This window comes from Coffea arabica, chromosome 8c (genome assembly GCF_036785885.1).
Source record: "Coffea arabica cultivar ET-39 chromosome 8c, Coffea Arabica ET-39 HiFi, whole genome shotgun sequence".
In the NCBI taxonomy this organism is placed as follows: domain Eukaryota; kingdom Viridiplantae; phylum Streptophyta; class Magnoliopsida; order Gentianales; family Rubiaceae; genus Coffea; species Coffea arabica.
Window position 1 is genome coordinate 15,128,160 of NC_092325.1, and position 17,817 is coordinate 15,145,976.

At 39.8% G+C, this 17,817-nt stretch overlaps 2 protein-coding genes across 2 annotated transcripts; both read right to left on the bottom strand.

The window, feature by feature from the left end:
* Window positions 1–8,331: 8,331 nt before the first annotated feature.
* On the bottom strand, window positions 8,332–10,878 carry LOC140013399 (uncharacterized). Its single transcript, XM_072062671.1, has 4 exons — window positions 10,563–10,878; window positions 9,811–10,373; window positions 8,435–8,585; window positions 8,332–8,348 (listed from the first exon to the last, which is right to left on the bottom strand). Exons 1-4 carry the CDS (start codon window positions 10,876–10,878, stop codon window positions 8,332–8,334), a joined length of 1,047 nt encoding a protein of 348 aa, XP_071918772.1.
* Window positions 10,879–10,920: 42 nt separating this feature from the next.
* Window positions 10,921–11,655, bottom strand: LOC140013400 (uncharacterized). Its single transcript, XM_072062672.1, has one exon. It carries the CDS (start codon window positions 11,653–11,655, stop codon window positions 10,921–10,923), a length of 735 nt encoding a protein of 244 aa, XP_071918773.1.
* Window positions 11,656–17,817: the final 6,162 nt, after the last annotated feature.

Here is a 17,817-nt window from a genome sequence, read left to right on the forward strand (position 1 = left end):
GTCATTTAAGTATTCTCCACCATGATCAGATCGTAGTGTCTTAATACTTTTATTGGTTTGTTTTTCTACTTCATTCTTGAATTCCTTAAACTTTTCAAAGGATTTAGATTTGTATTTCATTAAATACACGTAACCATATCTCGAATGGTCATCTGTGAAGGTGATGAAGTATGAAAAACCACCTCTAGCAGTGATCGACATTGGGCCGCATACATTAGTATGTACTAGCCCAAGCAAATCACTGGCTCGTTCCCCTTTTCTAGTGAAGGGCATTTTGGACATTTTACCAAGTAAACAAGCTTCGCATGTATCATATGATTCATAATCAAATGAATCCAAGTATCCATGTTGGTATAACTTGGAGATGCGTTTTTCATTTACATGACCAAGCCTACAGTGCCAGAGGTAGGTTTTATTTAGTTTATCTGTTCTCATTCTTTTTCCACTCACATTGAGAATTTGATGATCAAGATCTAGAATATATAAACCGTTATTCCAACTTCCAGAACCATAAAACACGCCATTTTTAGAAAAAGAACAACATTTATTCTCCCGGGTTATCCGAAACCCATTTAAATCCAAACAGGAAATAGAAATGATGTTTGTAGTAAGTGCTGGAACACAATAACAATTTAATAATTCTAAAATCAATCCACTAGGTAAGGTGATATAATAAGTCCCTACAGCTAAAGCAGCAACTTTTGCTCCATTGCCCACACGTAGGGTGACTTCTCCTTTTCCCAGCTTTCTACTATCCCTTAGACCCTGCATAGATGTGCAAATGTGAGAACCACATCCGGTATCTAATACCCAAGAGTCTGATTTGGAAGTAGACACATTAATCTCAATCATGTATATACCTGATGATGAAGCTTCAGCAAGCTTCTTTTGCTTCAGGCCTTCCAAGTATGACTTGCAGTTCCTTTTCCAATGTCCAGTTTGATTACAATGGAAGCAGGTTGCTTTGGACTGGTCCGCCTTTGCCTTTTTGGGCTTTTGGGTGGGCTTGTTTTTGGATTTCTTAAATCCTTTTTCTTGCCTCTTCCTCTTCTTAGAGGAAGTAACGACAAGCACACCAGTAGAGCCTTTTCCCTTTTTGATTTCTTTCTCAGCAGTTTTCAGCACATTCAACAATTGAGGCAAAGTGTGCTGCAGATTATTCATCTGATAGTTCATAACAAACTGTGGGAAAGAATCTAGTAGAGATTGGAGCACTAAATCAACATTCAGCTCCTGATCCATCTTAAAGCCTAATTCGGCCAGTTTTTCAATTAGCCCAATTATTTTTAAGACATGCGGAGCAACAGGTGCTCCCTCTGCCATCTTGCACCTGAACAATTCTTTAGAGGTATCATATCTAACCGTCCTTGATTGTTGTTCAAACAACTCTCTCAGGTGTTGTACAATATCATACGCCCCCATGTTCATGTGCTGCTGCTGAAGCTGAGGAGTCATGGAAGCTATCATGATACATGAAGCTTCCCTATTGTCATCCTTATGTTTCTTATAAGCATTTCTAACAGCAGCAGGTGCAGTAGGTTCAGGCTCTTGAGGCATTGAACCATCAAGTACATACTCAATTTTCTCATGAGTGAGAACGATAAGGACATTACGATGCCAATCAAGAAAGTTCGTGTCGTTGAGTTTGCAATCAGTAAGAATAGTACGAAGGCTCAAATTGTTACTCATTCTACAACAAAATGAAAGATAGAATTTGTTAGAAAAATTTTTTGTTTAATAAAATCATAAAAACTTCAAAATTATGATTTTATTTCCACTATTTTTTTCAAATCAATTACCCTCTAAAATTGAATCGGGAATTTCTAAAATTCCATAGTGGCTAGGATCCTATCTTAATTTATTTCGACCTTGAGTGTGTCCCAACAAATCGAAAATAATTATGAAAGGTAGGTACTTTTACCAATTACAACTTATTGTAATTCCTAGATCAGTTGGGTGTCAACTCTTGACTTTAAATCTTTATGAATCAACCCAACACTTGCCTCTAAAATTAATGATTTTGAGTGAATCCCAACAAATCATAATTTTAGCTAAATCACACCCATTATTCTTGAGAACATTTCTCATAGCAAAAACACGTAGTAAGTAAGGCAGCCTTGGGTGAATCCCAACAAGCTAGCACTTAATAACTACTCTAGTTTTATACTATAATGATGGAAGGCATTTTATTGATTTAATATTATAGTTGAGGGATTTGTCTCTTTTTCCAAAAATAATTTATAATTAAAATTTTTGAAAAAATTGCTCATTTGGTCTCATCAATAAACATGCATATAACCATATCAAACTTATAAACATGAATTTAAATCGTGGATGGTTGTGGATATTCCTAAACTAATTTCCCCGGCCATTAGGAAAATTAGCATGAGACTAAAATCTTTAATACCGAGACGAACCCCTTCGTTGTAGTATGCCTCCTTTCTTCTTTTCAAAGTTACAATTTCTATATAAGTTATATAAATTCCTATCATCTATTCCTATCTATTGTACATTACAAATAGTATAGAAGAAACCCCGAGTTACATTCGGGGGGAATTTAGATGAGAAAAGAAATTACAATTAGAAAATAAGAAAGGCAGGACACGCAGGCCCTATTTTAAAATTAATTACAACCATTCAAACCTAGAATGATTGTAACCTTCCAAAATACCACAATCATATTGCATACTATATCCACAACCATCCACCATGCATTCTCATAATTTAAACAACTTTAAATAAAAGAAAAACACGTAAAATAAGCAATCTCAATTCATGGATTAATTGGATTTAATTCCTAAGGTCCCAAACAAATTTTGGGTCCATGCATACGCAAGAAATATTGGTAAAATTAAATTTTATTAGGTCAACTTTATCCTCAACTAATTTGAGGAAAGAATGGGAAAATAATTCAAATTAATCAAATTAGTTCTAAATTAATTCCCAACCTAATAATATATGAAATAAATGATTCCATAACACATTTTAACAATTAAAATGGGATTTAATTCAGAAGATTGCCAAAAGTTCAAAACTTCAAGTTTTAGGAAAAAAAAATTTTAGTTTCCTAAACCACTCTTGCAATCGTTTTCTAGCATCACTGGTGATCACCACTGGCCACCATTTCTACTGTCACCACCACTGGGTTCTGCACTTATCACCAGTGGCAACGGCTCCCAGCAGTAGCTCTTAGGTGGTCGCAACAATGGAGCTCAGCTACAGCAGCAACCTGCTGAAACTTTTTCTCGCATAGGTTGCTGTTGCTATTTGCAGCAGTTTTGATGCATTCTCATGCATTAACAACTTTTGGTTTGCTTACCCAGCAACCACCAAGAGCTATAGCAACTTTCCACCACCACCATGGAAGCCTCCCATGGCCTCACATAGCAGCGGCAGCAAGCGGTAGCCCTTGGAAGATCGCTGGCAGCGATCAATCGGCTGCAACACCAAGGTACATAGTTTTCCCGTGCCTGATGTCGCGCCCCATTTTTTTTAATAAGAAAAATAAATTGGTTTAAGAAAATGGCTTTTGATTTAATCTTTGATTGAAAAATAATTTTTGATTTAAAAAAAACATGGGTCTAAATGGGACTTGAAAATGCGACGATTTGACCCAAAATATAGTTTAAAAATGATTTTTTGAATGTAAAATGGAGTCGCCACTTGGTATATAGTTAAGGTGTACCAAGTCACCTAAAATGAATTTTTAAAAGGAAAAGGTAGAAAGAAAACCCTTTTTAAACGACACCTAGTCAACGTAAACCAACGAAAAAGGTTCGGGCACATTTGACGAAGGGGAAGGCAAGGATAAAAATCCAAGGCACCCCTTTCGACCTAGCCAAGGCTAGTTGCGTGATTTAGTCAAAGATTTTCTTGTTTTAACCTTAAAATTTATCGCATTTGGATGTACTATATGAATGCATACCCCAGACCTAGGAGGGCATCGGGGGGGCAAAATTTCTCTTCAAAGCTCGAATAGTACCAATCACATTAATTGTGACGCCCAATAATGATTCTCTGGAGAGGTCACGAATAATGCAAATCATGAGACTCAAAAGAAAGAAAAAGTAAAGTAAAGAAAATAATAATATACAAATGTGTATGACCTAAAGGAATGCATCATAATGGGTGCGGGGGACCTATACTCGTGACTTTCGATGTTCCCTTTAATAGAGGGAATACGAGCGTGCTAAGGCTAGAAAAGCCAAACTCGTCCATATCCTATATTCGAGGGGTTTTCCTAATCTAGCACGCAAATGATCTAACCTAGTTTCTATTTCTTAAATGAAATGCAAGTCTAATGTCATGTCTCATGCAAGGGGGTAAGTAATGTACATATAAAGGAAAATATGGGAAGGGAATATACGTATAAGGAGGGAGGTCAAGCAAAAAATGATGAAAGACCCTAAAAAAATGAAAATGTGCATGAGGTGAAATGATTCTATCACACAACCATGATCTAACGCTCAAGGGGCTCCTAAGGGTCTAGCGTTGGACTAGCCCACATCTATGCTCTCTCACAAGCATTGGACTTACAAGAGCTCGAGGGGACAATCATGACTAGCATTGGACTAGCCACGGTTACGTGCGTTTGCATCCATCGTACACATATATAAGTAATGTGCATAATTAAAGCAAGTAGACATGTAAGCACGTAATTCACATAACACATAAGCATGCATATCTAGATGCCAAAACCTAAGAAAGGGATTAAACACATAGCACCTAGGTATGCAAAACACATAAGACAAATAAGGCTCGAACTATTACATTCGGGGGGAAGCCTACTACAATCTAAGAGGGGAAACGGAATAAAATAAATAAAATAATAACCTACCTATTACAACTTTGGCATTCAAGTGCCTTTCAAATGATCGAAATTGAAAATAACTATACAAAACTAAAACAAATAAAGTGGATAAATAAATAAAATGGAAACATTCAAAAGGCATGCAATTAAGCACATAAATCACGTAGACACATAGGGTCAAGTAAAGTGAAAATAAGGGATAGAGTGTACCTCCCTTGCAATGGTAATCAAATGAAGGAAAAATAGCTTCAAAACAATAAAAGGGTCAAGGCACCAATTAAATAGTAAAGTATAAACAAAATCACCAAATCCCTCCCAATCGCAACTTAAATGAAATCAAACAATGCATAATTTCCAAGAAAAAGTAAATTATTGATCAGATTTCTAAAATAGGAAAACTATTAAGGATCCAAAAGCAAATAATGACCAATCATTCAAATTCAATTAAAGAGTTTTGGGGACTTAAAAGGTCCATAAATAATGAAAGGGTCAGGTGATGGTTCAAATTTCAATTACTTTAGGACCCATTTGCAAGAAATTAGAACGTGATTGGGCCTTTGTGGCATCAATGAAAGCTAAGGGGAGCAAAATGCAATTTTTTGGAAGTTATTTTGCATGTAAAACCATGCAGAAACAACGAACAAGCTTCGGCAAACCAGAAGAAAGAAGCCCGCTGCCTTTTGTTCCCAAGTTTTGCTGCAATTTTTCAGGTTTGGTTCTTTACCATGGCTGGGTTTAATCCAATGGGAAAAAACCATCCCAACACAACTACCATTCTATCAGACATCAAACTTCGATCATAAGCAAGGAAACACAGCATCCAATACTCAAACATGCAAATTTCGAACCTAGAAATGCCATTCTTTACCGAAATCTTTACTTCTTTTTATCTTAGCTTAAATATATTGCATGCAAACACTCAAACAAGCTCTACCAATATGTCATCCAAAGACCAAATGCAAGGAATTCACCCCCATTATCATCAAATACCACCCAAGCATAAACTGCCTTGAAGGTTTAAACAAAGCCAATGGACAAAAAATGCAGCAAAGAAGAAAGCGAACTTGCGGTAAGCATAATTCATGCAAAATTTTAAAACAACTTCGATGCAGTTCTTGTAAGAGTTTTCATGCAAGTTTCACAGGCGTGGCTCTTTTATTCTTGCAGCAACTACAACAGAGGGAAGAAACCAAAATCCCAGATTTCAATCCAACATTCGAACGAATACAGACAGATTCAAAGTGAAAACAGCGCAAACCATTTTTCTTCACAATCTATCCAAAATTTCGGAACAGACAAACCCTGTAAATACCCTCCCCTTTCAAAGCTAGCATCTTGATATTAAATTGCAACCTATGAACAAACACCAAATGGACCTCAAACTCTTCCACACTGAACGTGCAAGGTAACAACAAAAAGACGACAGCTTTAATGCTAAATGCAAACACAAGGGGAACCGAACTATCGGATCTAGGTTCATAAAGTTCCAACCACACACATACATGCTTGGAAAACTTAAAAAATTAGCATCTGAAGAAAACTTGGGTTTAAAAGTGAAAATAGCTTACAGTGGCCTCTTTTTTGTTGAAGATCCGGACTGAAAATGGCGTGGTGAATGATGACCGCTTCTGAGGAGGTCAGCAGCTGCAATAATTTCTGGGCTCGCCGAGGAATCAACACCAGATTCCGTCTTCCTCCTTTACTCTTCTGCTTTCTCCTTCGCTTTCTTCTTTCGCTATTTTCTATTGGCTCCGACACACACCCACTCCCTCTCATTCACTCCTTTCTCTTCTCAACTCTCTTTCGGTTTTCTCTCTAGCTATTTTCTGAAACCCTCAGTTCTTCCCTTTTCTCCTCCAGCCCCTTCGTAACCTCCAGTTTTTTGTCTATTCTCTCAACCTCTCAACCGCCACCCAGCTTCCCTGGTTTCTTTTTGTAGCCGTCCACCTCCCAGATCCCCCTTTTCTTGCCGTCCCTCTTTCCTTTTATATGGCCCTAGAAAACTAAACCCTCTCAACGATGGTTTGGATGAAGTCGGCTGCATGTTGGGGAACCATCTGATGGTTCTTGATGCTCAACCATTGAGATTTCTGGATTAAGCTAGGTGGTCTGTACTATGACCATCGAACGGAGCCAAAACCTAAATAGCCGAGAAATGCAGCTGCAAATCCTTTCTACTGCTGCCGAAACCAAAACGTGGATTTTTCCCCTTTTTTTTCTTTCTTTTTTTAATCACTTAATTAAAGAACAATAATACAAAATAACGATTTAAACAAAACTTAAATAAAATGTACAAAATTAGCAACAAAATGCTAAGATTTTTCCTGTGTTTGATTAATGATTTTTCCTCTCTTTTTCTCTTTTTCCGATTAATAAACAGTAAAAGGAAATAAAACATATTTTTATGAACAATTTTCTCTTTTGACAAATTTTATGCTAATAAAGTCTTACAATATTAAAATAAAATAAAATAAAAATAAAAAAAATAAACAGCTAAAAGGGCAAAAATGAAACAAAAATAAAATAAAATAATAGATAATAAGAAAATACTAAAAGTCTGAAACTAAAATCATGAAATTAACAAATAAAAATAGATAAAAATTATTACTAAAACAAAAATAAAACAAAATAGCATAAAAGAAATTTTTTTTAGAATTTGGTGTCTACAGTTTGCCCCTCTTTGTCTGAGTTTTGAAAAAACTTGAGACAAAAAAGTAGACACCAAATACTTACCTGTGTTATTCGGCTGCAGCTACTATTCGAACGACTGTAGTTTTTGAAAATGAGGACTGACCTCTTTTAACCAAAATTGTAAAATGGGACTGACCCTAGCAAGAAATTTAAAACCATGGGACTGACCCGAACAGGCAATTTAAAAGGGGACTGACCCCAAACAGAAATTTAAAACGGGACTGACCCGAGGGGACTAACCCCAACATGAAATTTAAATTCGGGACTGACCCGAGGGGACTGACCCCAACAGAAATTTAAAAATCATGGGACTGACCCGAACAGGCAATTTAAAAGGGGACTGACCCCAAACAGAAATTTAAAATGGGACTGACCTGAGGGGACTAACCCTAACATGAAATTTAAATTCGGGACTGACCCAAGGGGACTGATCCCAACAGAAATTTAAATTCGGGACTGATCCGAGGGGACTGACGCCAACAGAAATTTAAAATCGGGACTGATCCGAGGGGACTGACCCCAACATGAAATTTAAATTCGGGACTGACTCGAGAGAACTGACCCCAACAGAAATTTAAAATCGGGACTGATCCGAGGGGACTGACCCCAGCAGAAATTTAAAAGGAGGAATTCCAGTATGCTTACCTGAAAATAGCCTCAATTCAAAATTTCATTTTCGAGGTTACGTTTTTGCTTCTGAGCTAAAGGTTGATTCTACATCATCGTTTTGTTGTGCCTTGGATCAAACCTGCTTGCAACTTGTCCGATCTGCCTTTGTCTGTTGGAAAATTTTCGATACTGACTTGAGTGCGGGATGTTATTGTTTTCCTCTATGCATGAAATTTTCCTGCAGAAGAGAAAGAATAAGGAAATTGCCACCATCATTTGACCCGGTTCCCTTTGAGAATCGTGTAAACATAAGTCTTTTGATACCTTTGTCAACTTCGGCTGTAGTATCTGATTTAGCTGGATTTATCACTTCAAAAACTCTCTGATTCTTCTCAAACTGATCGGGAATGCCTTCAGCCATATTATGAGATCTGTGTAACGGGCCCCGTTGAATCACTACCATTTCCAATGATGACTGCATCCGAACGTATGCTTTGCACAAACCATGGGGATTGTCATTTATTAAAGCTCACTGATTAGAAGAAATGATGTATGACAAAATCACATGTCATGCCAGGATGAATATGCAAAAGGATGCGAACAATCATGCCTAAACCCATGAAAATGTCATGAATACAAATATTTGAGAAAAAATGAACTTCATAGGAATGTATTTGCAAAAGAATATCTATTCAAAGTGAGACAGTTTGTGGCTAACAGACGCCATATTCGAATCTCTGGATATCCTTGTTCCAGAATTCAATATTGACAAAAGTGGTACAAAATGAAAAGAAATCCAAATGAATCAAGTCACCGGCTGTTCCTCCTCGTGCTCGCTCATTGCAGAACCCTACCTTGGTGCCCTTTCGGATTTTCACCAAGGTTGCCCCCACTCTTTTTGCTTCTTGTTTTTGTTTTGTTTTTTTTTCTTTTTTCTTCTTTTTTTCTTTTTTTGTTTTTTTTTTGAGGTGCCCTTTCGGGTTTTCACCTAAGGAACAATGGAAAAGTTCGACCATGATCGACTCAGGAATATGAGTTGAAGATTGCTGGCATCAGTAAAATGCGCTTCCCTTATAAGTTTAGGTGAAGGCATTATGGACATCACTTGCCAGTTGATTAGCGAATTTCCTAATAGAAATACAGCAAGTGACGAAAGCCAGGACTTTTGGGCTTTTGTAATGAGGTCAAGTGGGATGTTTCAAGAAAAGTTAAGGCTTGAAAGCAATTCGTTCTTATGAAAGGTGAAATAACCTGAGATTGCATCATTTGAAATCATCTCCAATTTCGAACGAAACTGAGGAAAATTTGCCCCAGTTTGATTGAATTCTCTCTCTTTGTATTTTTCATTGCATTTTCCTCACTTTTGCATTTTTCTTCAAAAAACTAAATTTGCCCCAGTGTGGGTTTTTTTTCCTTATGATAATCTCTTTTCAAAATGAACTTGCCCCAGTGTGGGGTTTGCAATTTTCAGGGGCTGCCAAACAAAAATTATGGTTCTGATAGCTCAAAGGGGATGACTAGAGATGAAATGTTTTGATTGGAAAGGAAGAGGGCCTAACTTTTGCCTCGTCTCTTCCGCGATCTCCTAAAAGAAATTTGCATAATCAAATAAAGAATTTCTTACATATGTCTGAGTTGATAGGTTGAGAGAATGTCTGTCCATCCATCTCTGCCAAAATGAGTGCTCCGCCAGGTAATACCTTTTGAACAATGAATGGCTCTTGCCAATTTGGAGCAAATTTGCCTTTGGCCTCATCCTGCACTGGCAAAATCTGCTTCAGCACTTTGTCGCCTTCCTCAAATATTCGCAAATGGACTTTCTTGTTGTAGGCCCGGGCCATGCGTTTTTGGTAACATTGCCCATGACAAATAGCATTAAGACGCTTTTCATCAATCAAGGACAGTTGTTCAAAACGCTGTTTTATCCAATCAGCCTCTTTCAACTTGGTCTCCATTAAAACCCGCAATGAAGGGATTTCGACCTCGGCAGGTAGCACAGCTTCCATTCCATACATGAGCGAGTAGGGTGTTGCCCCAGTTGATGTTCGGATAGAAGTGCGATACGCTATTAGTACGTAAGGGAGCTTTCTATGCCAGTCACGATGCTTTTCAATCATCTTGCGAATGATCTTCTTCAAATTCTTGTTTGCAGCTTCCACGGCTCCATTCATCTGTGGTCTATAGATGGCAGAGTTGCGATGTCTGATTTTAAACTGTTCGCATAGCCCATCCACCATATCATTGTTGAGATTCTTGGCATTGTCTGTAATCAACGTTTCTGGTACCCCAAATCGGCATATGATGTGATCCCTTAAAAAATTCACCACCACCTTCTTAGTCACATGCTTGAATGATTCAGTTTCGACCCATTTGGTGAAATACTCAATTGCCACCAATATAAACCGATGCCCATTTGAAGCAGGAGGGTCAATTGTACCAATCACATCCATACCCCACATTGAGCAGGGCCACGGAGCAATCATGCTATGCAATTCGATGGGAGGAGCACGTATATCGTCGCCATGCACTTGACATTTAATACATCTCCAGACAAAATCTATGCAGTCGCGTTCCATTGTAAGCCAAAAATACCCGGTTCTCATAATCTTCTTTGCTAACAAATGTCCATTCATGTGAGGTCCGCAGACGCCGCTATGCACCTCTTTCATCATGTATTGAGTTTCATCTTCATCGATGCACCTTAAGAGGTTCAAATCTGAGGTCCTTTTGTATAATACCTCTCCGCTTAAGAAAAACTTCGAGGCCATTCTACACAGGAAACCCTTGTCATTTACATTAGCTCCCGGAGGTTAAGCCCCTGTTTTGATGAATTCCTTAATATCATTGTACCAAGGGCTTTTGCCGGAAGAATTGTCTATGACCCAACAATGAGCAGGCTTATCTTGGAGTTGAATCCGGATAGGCTCGATTCCCAATTCATCTGGATATTGTATCATAGAAGATAAGGTGGCCAAGGCATCTGCAACTGCATTTCGGGCACGTGGGAGATGTCTGAATTCCAAACTTTGAAATTGTCTAGCCAGATCGAGCAAAATACAATGGTATGGCAAGATCTTGGAATCTTTGGTTATCCATTGTTTCAGCGTTTGGTGCACAAGTAAATCCGAATCACTGAAGGCTATCAACTCTTTAACTTCCATTTCCAAAGCCATTTTAAGACCAAAAATACAGGCTTCATACTCGGCCATATTGTTTGTACAGGCGAATTGCAATTTAGCAGCTCCAGGGTAATGCTTTCCTTCTGGAGATACAAGAACTGCTCCGATTCCAGCTCCGAAAGAATTAACGGCACCATAAAAAAACAACCTCCATTCAGGGCACCGCTCTCTCATATCTTCTATGACACCAACAAATAAAACCTTTTCATCAGGGAAATAGGTATGAAGCGGTTGATACTCATCGTCCCTTGGATTTTCTGCCAAATGATCGGCTATAACTTGCCCCTTGACGGCCTTTTGCGAAGTGAAAACAATATCAAACTCTGAAAGAACCATCTGCCATTTGGCTAGACGCCCAGTTGGCATCGGCTTTTCCAAGAGGTATTTCAAAGGATCGGAACGGGATATGAGATAAGTGGTATGACTTAGTAGGTAGTGTCTCAACTTTTGAGCCGTCCAGGCCAATGCACAACAGCTTTTCTCAATAAATGAATAATGAGCCTCATACTGGGTGAATTTCTTGCTAAGATAGTAGATGGCCTATTCGTTCTTTCCAGAATCATCGTGTTGTCCCAGAACACAACCCACTGCTCCGTCGAGTACAGATAAATACATGATCAAAGGCCGGCCTGGTTTGGGTGGCACTAGGACCGGAGGGTGCAGCAAATAATCTTTAATCTTGTCAAAAGCCTGTTGGCACTCCTCATTCCAATGCAATGGCACATTCTTTTTTAGCAACTTGAATAATGGCTCACACGTCGCGGTTAATTGGGTAATGAATCTTCCAATGAAATTAATTTTTCCTAAGAAACTTTTCACATCTTTCTGCGTTTTCGGCACTGGCATGTCTCGAATTGCCTTGATCTTTACCGGGTTTATCTCTATGCCCTTTTTACTGACGATGAATCCCAACAGTTTACCAGCTGGTGCTCCAAAGGCGCATTTTGCCGGATTTAACTTCAAATTGTACTTTCGTAACCTTTCAAACAACTTTCTTAAATCAATCAAATGGTCCTCGACTTTCTTGGATTTGATTATAATGTCATCCACGTAGACCTCCATCTCCTGGTGGATCATATCATGAAACAAAGTAGTCATAGTCCTTTGATAAGTAGCTCCGGCATTCTTTAAACCAAATGGCATTACTCGATAGCAAAAGGTGCCCCAAGGGGTGATAAATGCAGTCTTTTCTCTATCCTCTTCAGCCATTAAGATCTGATGGTATCCAACAAAACAATCACAGAAAGATTCAATTTCGCGTCCGGCAGTGTTGTCTAGAATGATGTGGATATTGGGCAAAAGAAAATCATCTTTTGGACTGGCTTTGCTAAGATCCCTATAATCAACACAAACTCGTACTTCTCCATTTTTCTTTGGAACAGGAACTGGGTTTGAGAGCCAAACAGGGTAATGGGATACAATGATAATGTTAGTCTTAAGCTGCTTTTCAATTTGCTCTTTTATTTTGAGGCTCATGTCTGATTTGAATTTACGGGGCCTTTGTTTTACTGGTGGAAAAACTGGGTTTGTAGGTAATTTGTGCACCACTACATCCGTCGAAATGCCAGTCATATCATCATAAGACCATGCGAACACATCTTGAAACATAGACAAAAATTCAATCATCTCCTCTTTCTGTTTTTTGTTCAAATGAATGCTGATTTGTATCTCTTTAACCTCAGTCTCAGTGCCAACATTGACAATTTATGTTTCTTCTAGGTTCAGTTTAGGTTTCTCCTCATATTGTTCAAGATCTTTTGAAAAAGAATCAAACACTTCCTCACTATCACTCTCGTCTTGTAATTGAGATTGCATAACTTCCAAGTCGTGAGTGATATAGAGATTGTCATCATTGGATTACAGAACAGTGATATCCATAGGGTCAAATAATTTTATTTTTGGCCATCTGAAAGAATTAAGAAATTCGAGACAATAAGCAAATAGACACATGAATGAACGGCATGATAAAACAAACTATGCACTTTCATAAAACTTCAAATCAAAGTGGAAACAAGCTAAAACAGAAGTGCAAAAGATGCTTTCATTGAACTATTTACATATGCAAGAAAAAGTTTTCATGAACTTTAGCAAATGACAACCCCCTGTAGATTTACCGAAACTCCTTTTGCATGGGAAAGTACTCGGCGGTCCAGTTGTGTATAGCTCCTTCGGGAATGTCTGGGAATTCGGCATCATCTGATGGGCCATTTTCAGATATTGCTCCCACAAACAAATGAGTCAAGCTTCTCTCCACTTCGTCAATTGGGCTAAACTCAGATGTAATGACTTCAGCTGGCTTTGGAAAGGTATAGCATAATGGCGGAATGTCTAGCGCACCTAACTTGCCTTCCTTTTCTACCCTTTTGCGCGCTTTCATCTCTTGTATATCTCTGGCAGTCGGACGGAATCCCAACCCAAATTGGTCTTTCTTTTCGATGAGTTCCACGGGCTTCAGAATGCCTTGCAGATTGCGTCCCAATCCCTTATCAAATTCATATCTTCCACGAATCACTTCCTTGGCCATCATAACACTGGCCGCTGGCAAAACCCTTTTGTCTTTTGACTCCTCGCTCGTTATCCAACTCACAGAGACAATATCAGCTGTACGATAAGAAGACACTGAAGCATTTCGGTTACCATCCTCCTCGGGCTTGGAATCAGCGATTACAATGCAATTTTCTTCAGAAAAAATGGTTACCAGCTGGTCGTTCACCACAAATTTCAGCACTTGATGCAGGGAAGAGGGTACAGTGCCCGAGCTATGGATCCACGGCCGTCCAAGCAAAACATTATAGACACTAGGAAAATGCATAACTTGGCAAGCTATTGAAATTGAGCGGGCCCCATTTCGACCACCAAATTTACTTCTCCTAGGGACTCTCTTTGGGCTCCGTCAAATCCTCGAACTACGGTCTCTGAGGGTTTTAGTTTGACATCTTGCAGCCCTAATTTCACCAACGTGCTCCAAGGACAAATATTAAGGGCAGACCCATTGTCGATCAGTACCTTAGGCAACATTCTTCCATTGCATCTCACAGCTACATACAAGGCCTTGTTATGACCAGTTCCTTCCGCAGGCAGCTCTTCATCAGAAAAGGTGATTTGTTTGGAAGTCAGTACATTCCCAACTATGTGCGAGAAATTGTCAACCGAAATATCCTTGGGAATACGAGCCTTAGTCAACACTTCAAGTAATACATCCCTATGCAAGTCTGAGGTGAAAAGCAAGTCTAGGATAGAAATTTGGGCAGGCATTTTGTTCAATTGCTCAACCACATTGTATTCGCTTCTCTTAAGCCTCTTGAGAAAATCCCACGCTTCTCTTTCGGTCACTGCAGGTTTGGTAGTCGGTTCACAATTGCTTCCTTGGACTGGGGCACTAGCGGCGGATGGACTGGTAATCCTCCCTGACCTCATAACAATAGACACTTCTTTCTTCAAAACTGGTTTTCCTCCGATTTGCAAAATGGGCTCACTATAATTCCACGGCACTTGTCGTAGGCTTAAAACTGGCGCTTGTTCTGGGAATTCAATTACTACAGGTTCTAAAGCCGCACTTTTAGATGGGGTTAGGTCTAAAATGAAGGGCTTTTTGTCTTCCTCATACGATGCCTCCTCTATCACAAATGGTTGGTCCATTATCCCAAATACTTCTGTCTTATTTGACACGCTTCGGACAAGCTTCTCAAATTCCTCATCATCCATAATAACTCCCACAGTATCAGTGCGCTCCGGCAAGGGGTTCTTGCTCACATTCGGTCCTTGCTCTTCTCTCTTCCTAACCACGATTTCCCCTGCTTCCAACATGTCTTGAACCTTATGTTTAAGGAGTCGACAATTGGCCGTGGAGTGACCGGGTGCTCCGGAATGATAAGCACAAGTAGCCTGTGGATTATACCCAACTGGCATGCCATACGGGTAAGTTGGAGAGGGAATCACGCCTATTTTACCGGCAGCCTTTATTTATTCATACAACTGATCCAAAGGCCTGCCAAAGTTGGTGAATGTTCGGGTGTGATTTTGATTGTAGGCTTCAGTAGGTTGGGGATAGTTATAGGTGGGTCTGCTCAGTGGGGGAGCTCTTTGATGGTAAGGGGGTCGAGGACGAGTTTGTTGAAAGCTAGGTTGGGATATTTGGAAAGGGGCCGTAGGCGGGTTGGCGTAGTTTGGACGAGGTCGGGGGTGCGAGATATTGGTACTGTAGACAGGGTAAGGTCTTGGATAGTAGGGATACGGTGAATATGTTGGTTGATGTTGAAATCGGGGTCTTGGCGTAGGGTTTTGATCCCAGATGAAGGCAGCTTCCCCCTCTTTCTTTTTAAATTGCAGCTTTTTTCCACTACTCCCTTGTCCTTGTAAAGCATCCAACTGCGATTTGAGGACGGAGACATTAACTATCTTTCCAACTCTTACAAAGTCATCGTACTCTTCAAGCTTATTGACAATGGCGGCGAACGAGTATCCAGTCATGCGGAAAATTTCTTCAAAGTACGGCGGATCATGTGCTTTAATGAAAGTGCGTATGATTTCGTCATCAGTCATTGGTGGGTCGACTTTTGCAGCTATTTTCCTCCATCTCTTGGCATAAGTCTTGTGATCCTCAGAGGGCTTTCTTTTTGTTCCTTCCAACGTGGTTCGTGTCGGAGCCAGCTCGTAGTTATACTCGTACTGCCTTACAAAAGCACTGGATAAGTCAATCCAGGTTTTTACTTCTTCGGGCTTCAGATTGGAGTACCAGTCAAGTGCATCCCCTTCCAGACTTTTGGGGAACAACCTTAAAGGAAAATTCTCGTCGTCTACGGGCTTTCCCAACTTGTTAGCAAACAGTCGGAAGTGTGTTTGGGGATTACCCGTCTCGTCATACTTGTTAAATTTAGGAGTTTTGAATCCCTCAGGCAACTGTACATTCAGAAAAAGGCAAAGCTCATCGTAATCCAGAACTCCTTGTTTGTTCAACCCCTGACTTTTCCTCATAAACTCATCGAAACGGTCTAAGCGCTTGAGCAGCTTCATATCAACAGGAGCAGAAGATTCCCCCATTTCTGGCTTGGTTTGAACAGTATGATCTGGTAAGAAAGGCTCAGCAGCAGTGTGATAAAAGGTGTGTGGCTCAGGTGATATATTTGTAGTGACTTGGGGTTGTGGACCTCGCATGTGAGTAGGAAAAAATGAAGGATTATGAGGGTAAGTGTATGGTAAATTTGTGGTGGGATAGGTGAAAGTTTCTTCGGGTGGAATAGGGAATGATGGATTAACGGTGGCTTGAGCCGAAAGTATGACAAATGGCTCTTGCTCAGGCTGCCTGACGGGTACGGGCTCGGGTTGGACTCCGCTGCTAATTAGCTCGTCAATCAATTTCCTTTGGGCTGCCATCTCGGTGGCCATCTCACCAAACTTAGTAAGCATTTCGGTTAGCTGAACCCCTAAACTCACGGTCTCGGGTTGGGCGGTAGTAGCAGACCTATCCGATTGTGAACTCATGTTTACACGACTCCTCTGGGCTCGACTACGGGATCGTGTTATGATGGGGTTTCGACGAGAAGCTATGTTTAAATATTACCTGAAAATATGAAATGACTTGCCTTTAGATCTTAGCCCTGGCTTAGCTTTTCAGAAAAAATAAAATAAAGAAAAAAGAAAAAGACAAGAGTTAGTAAATATCCAAAAAATTCGGATGCATGTCCTATTGGGGGACCTTTTTTGTGCCAAGGGTAGGCCTAATATGATGCGATACCTTCGGGGTAAAATCCCAGTTTCAAACCTGTAAGTGAATATAAATGCAGGAATTCTCGTTAAAATATGGATAAACTCAATCCTTCTTTACAACGTCATTGATGGTTCGACTGACCATTCACACAAATCTTCATGCCTAGTTTAGTGTGTTGGGATTCCTTAGAACTCCCGATACTAAGTTTCCGAATCTCATCCTGGATTTTATCAAATGCACCCAATGCCTTTTCTAATTTCTCGGTCTTCCTTGCCTCTTTCTTCAATTGTGAGCGGGCGTCTTCCAATGCTTGATCGGCCACCATGATCTGCAACTGATGATCCTCCAATTCTTTCCTCAATTTCTCATTCTGCTCCTCGAGGCTAATGGAGACCAACGGTGCCCTTTCTCTTCCTTGTTCCATCATTGATTTGATCCATTCGTTGTACTCCAAGACGACCTTAGGCTCTACCTTATTCACTTGGTCCAAATGCAGGTTGTCCAAACTACACAGATTCCCCCAAGCTTCCAGCACCATAGTCCCGCACTCAGTGACTGTATTGAGTTCGATGCTCCCCATCCCTTGTATGGTCGGCACTTGCTGCGGATACCCAAACTGTCTCATAACTCGTTGTGGCACATACACAATCAATCCACTGGTGCTTGCTAACGGGATAAAGCCAAGTTGTGTTGTCTTGAAAGCTGGATCCCTTACTTTCGTCCAATCAAGAACCCATTGTATCTTATCCGAAGTTAAAGCATTGAATTCCTGAATAAACAAGCTTGGAGACTCTATTTGATAGTATTTTCTAACCCTTTCT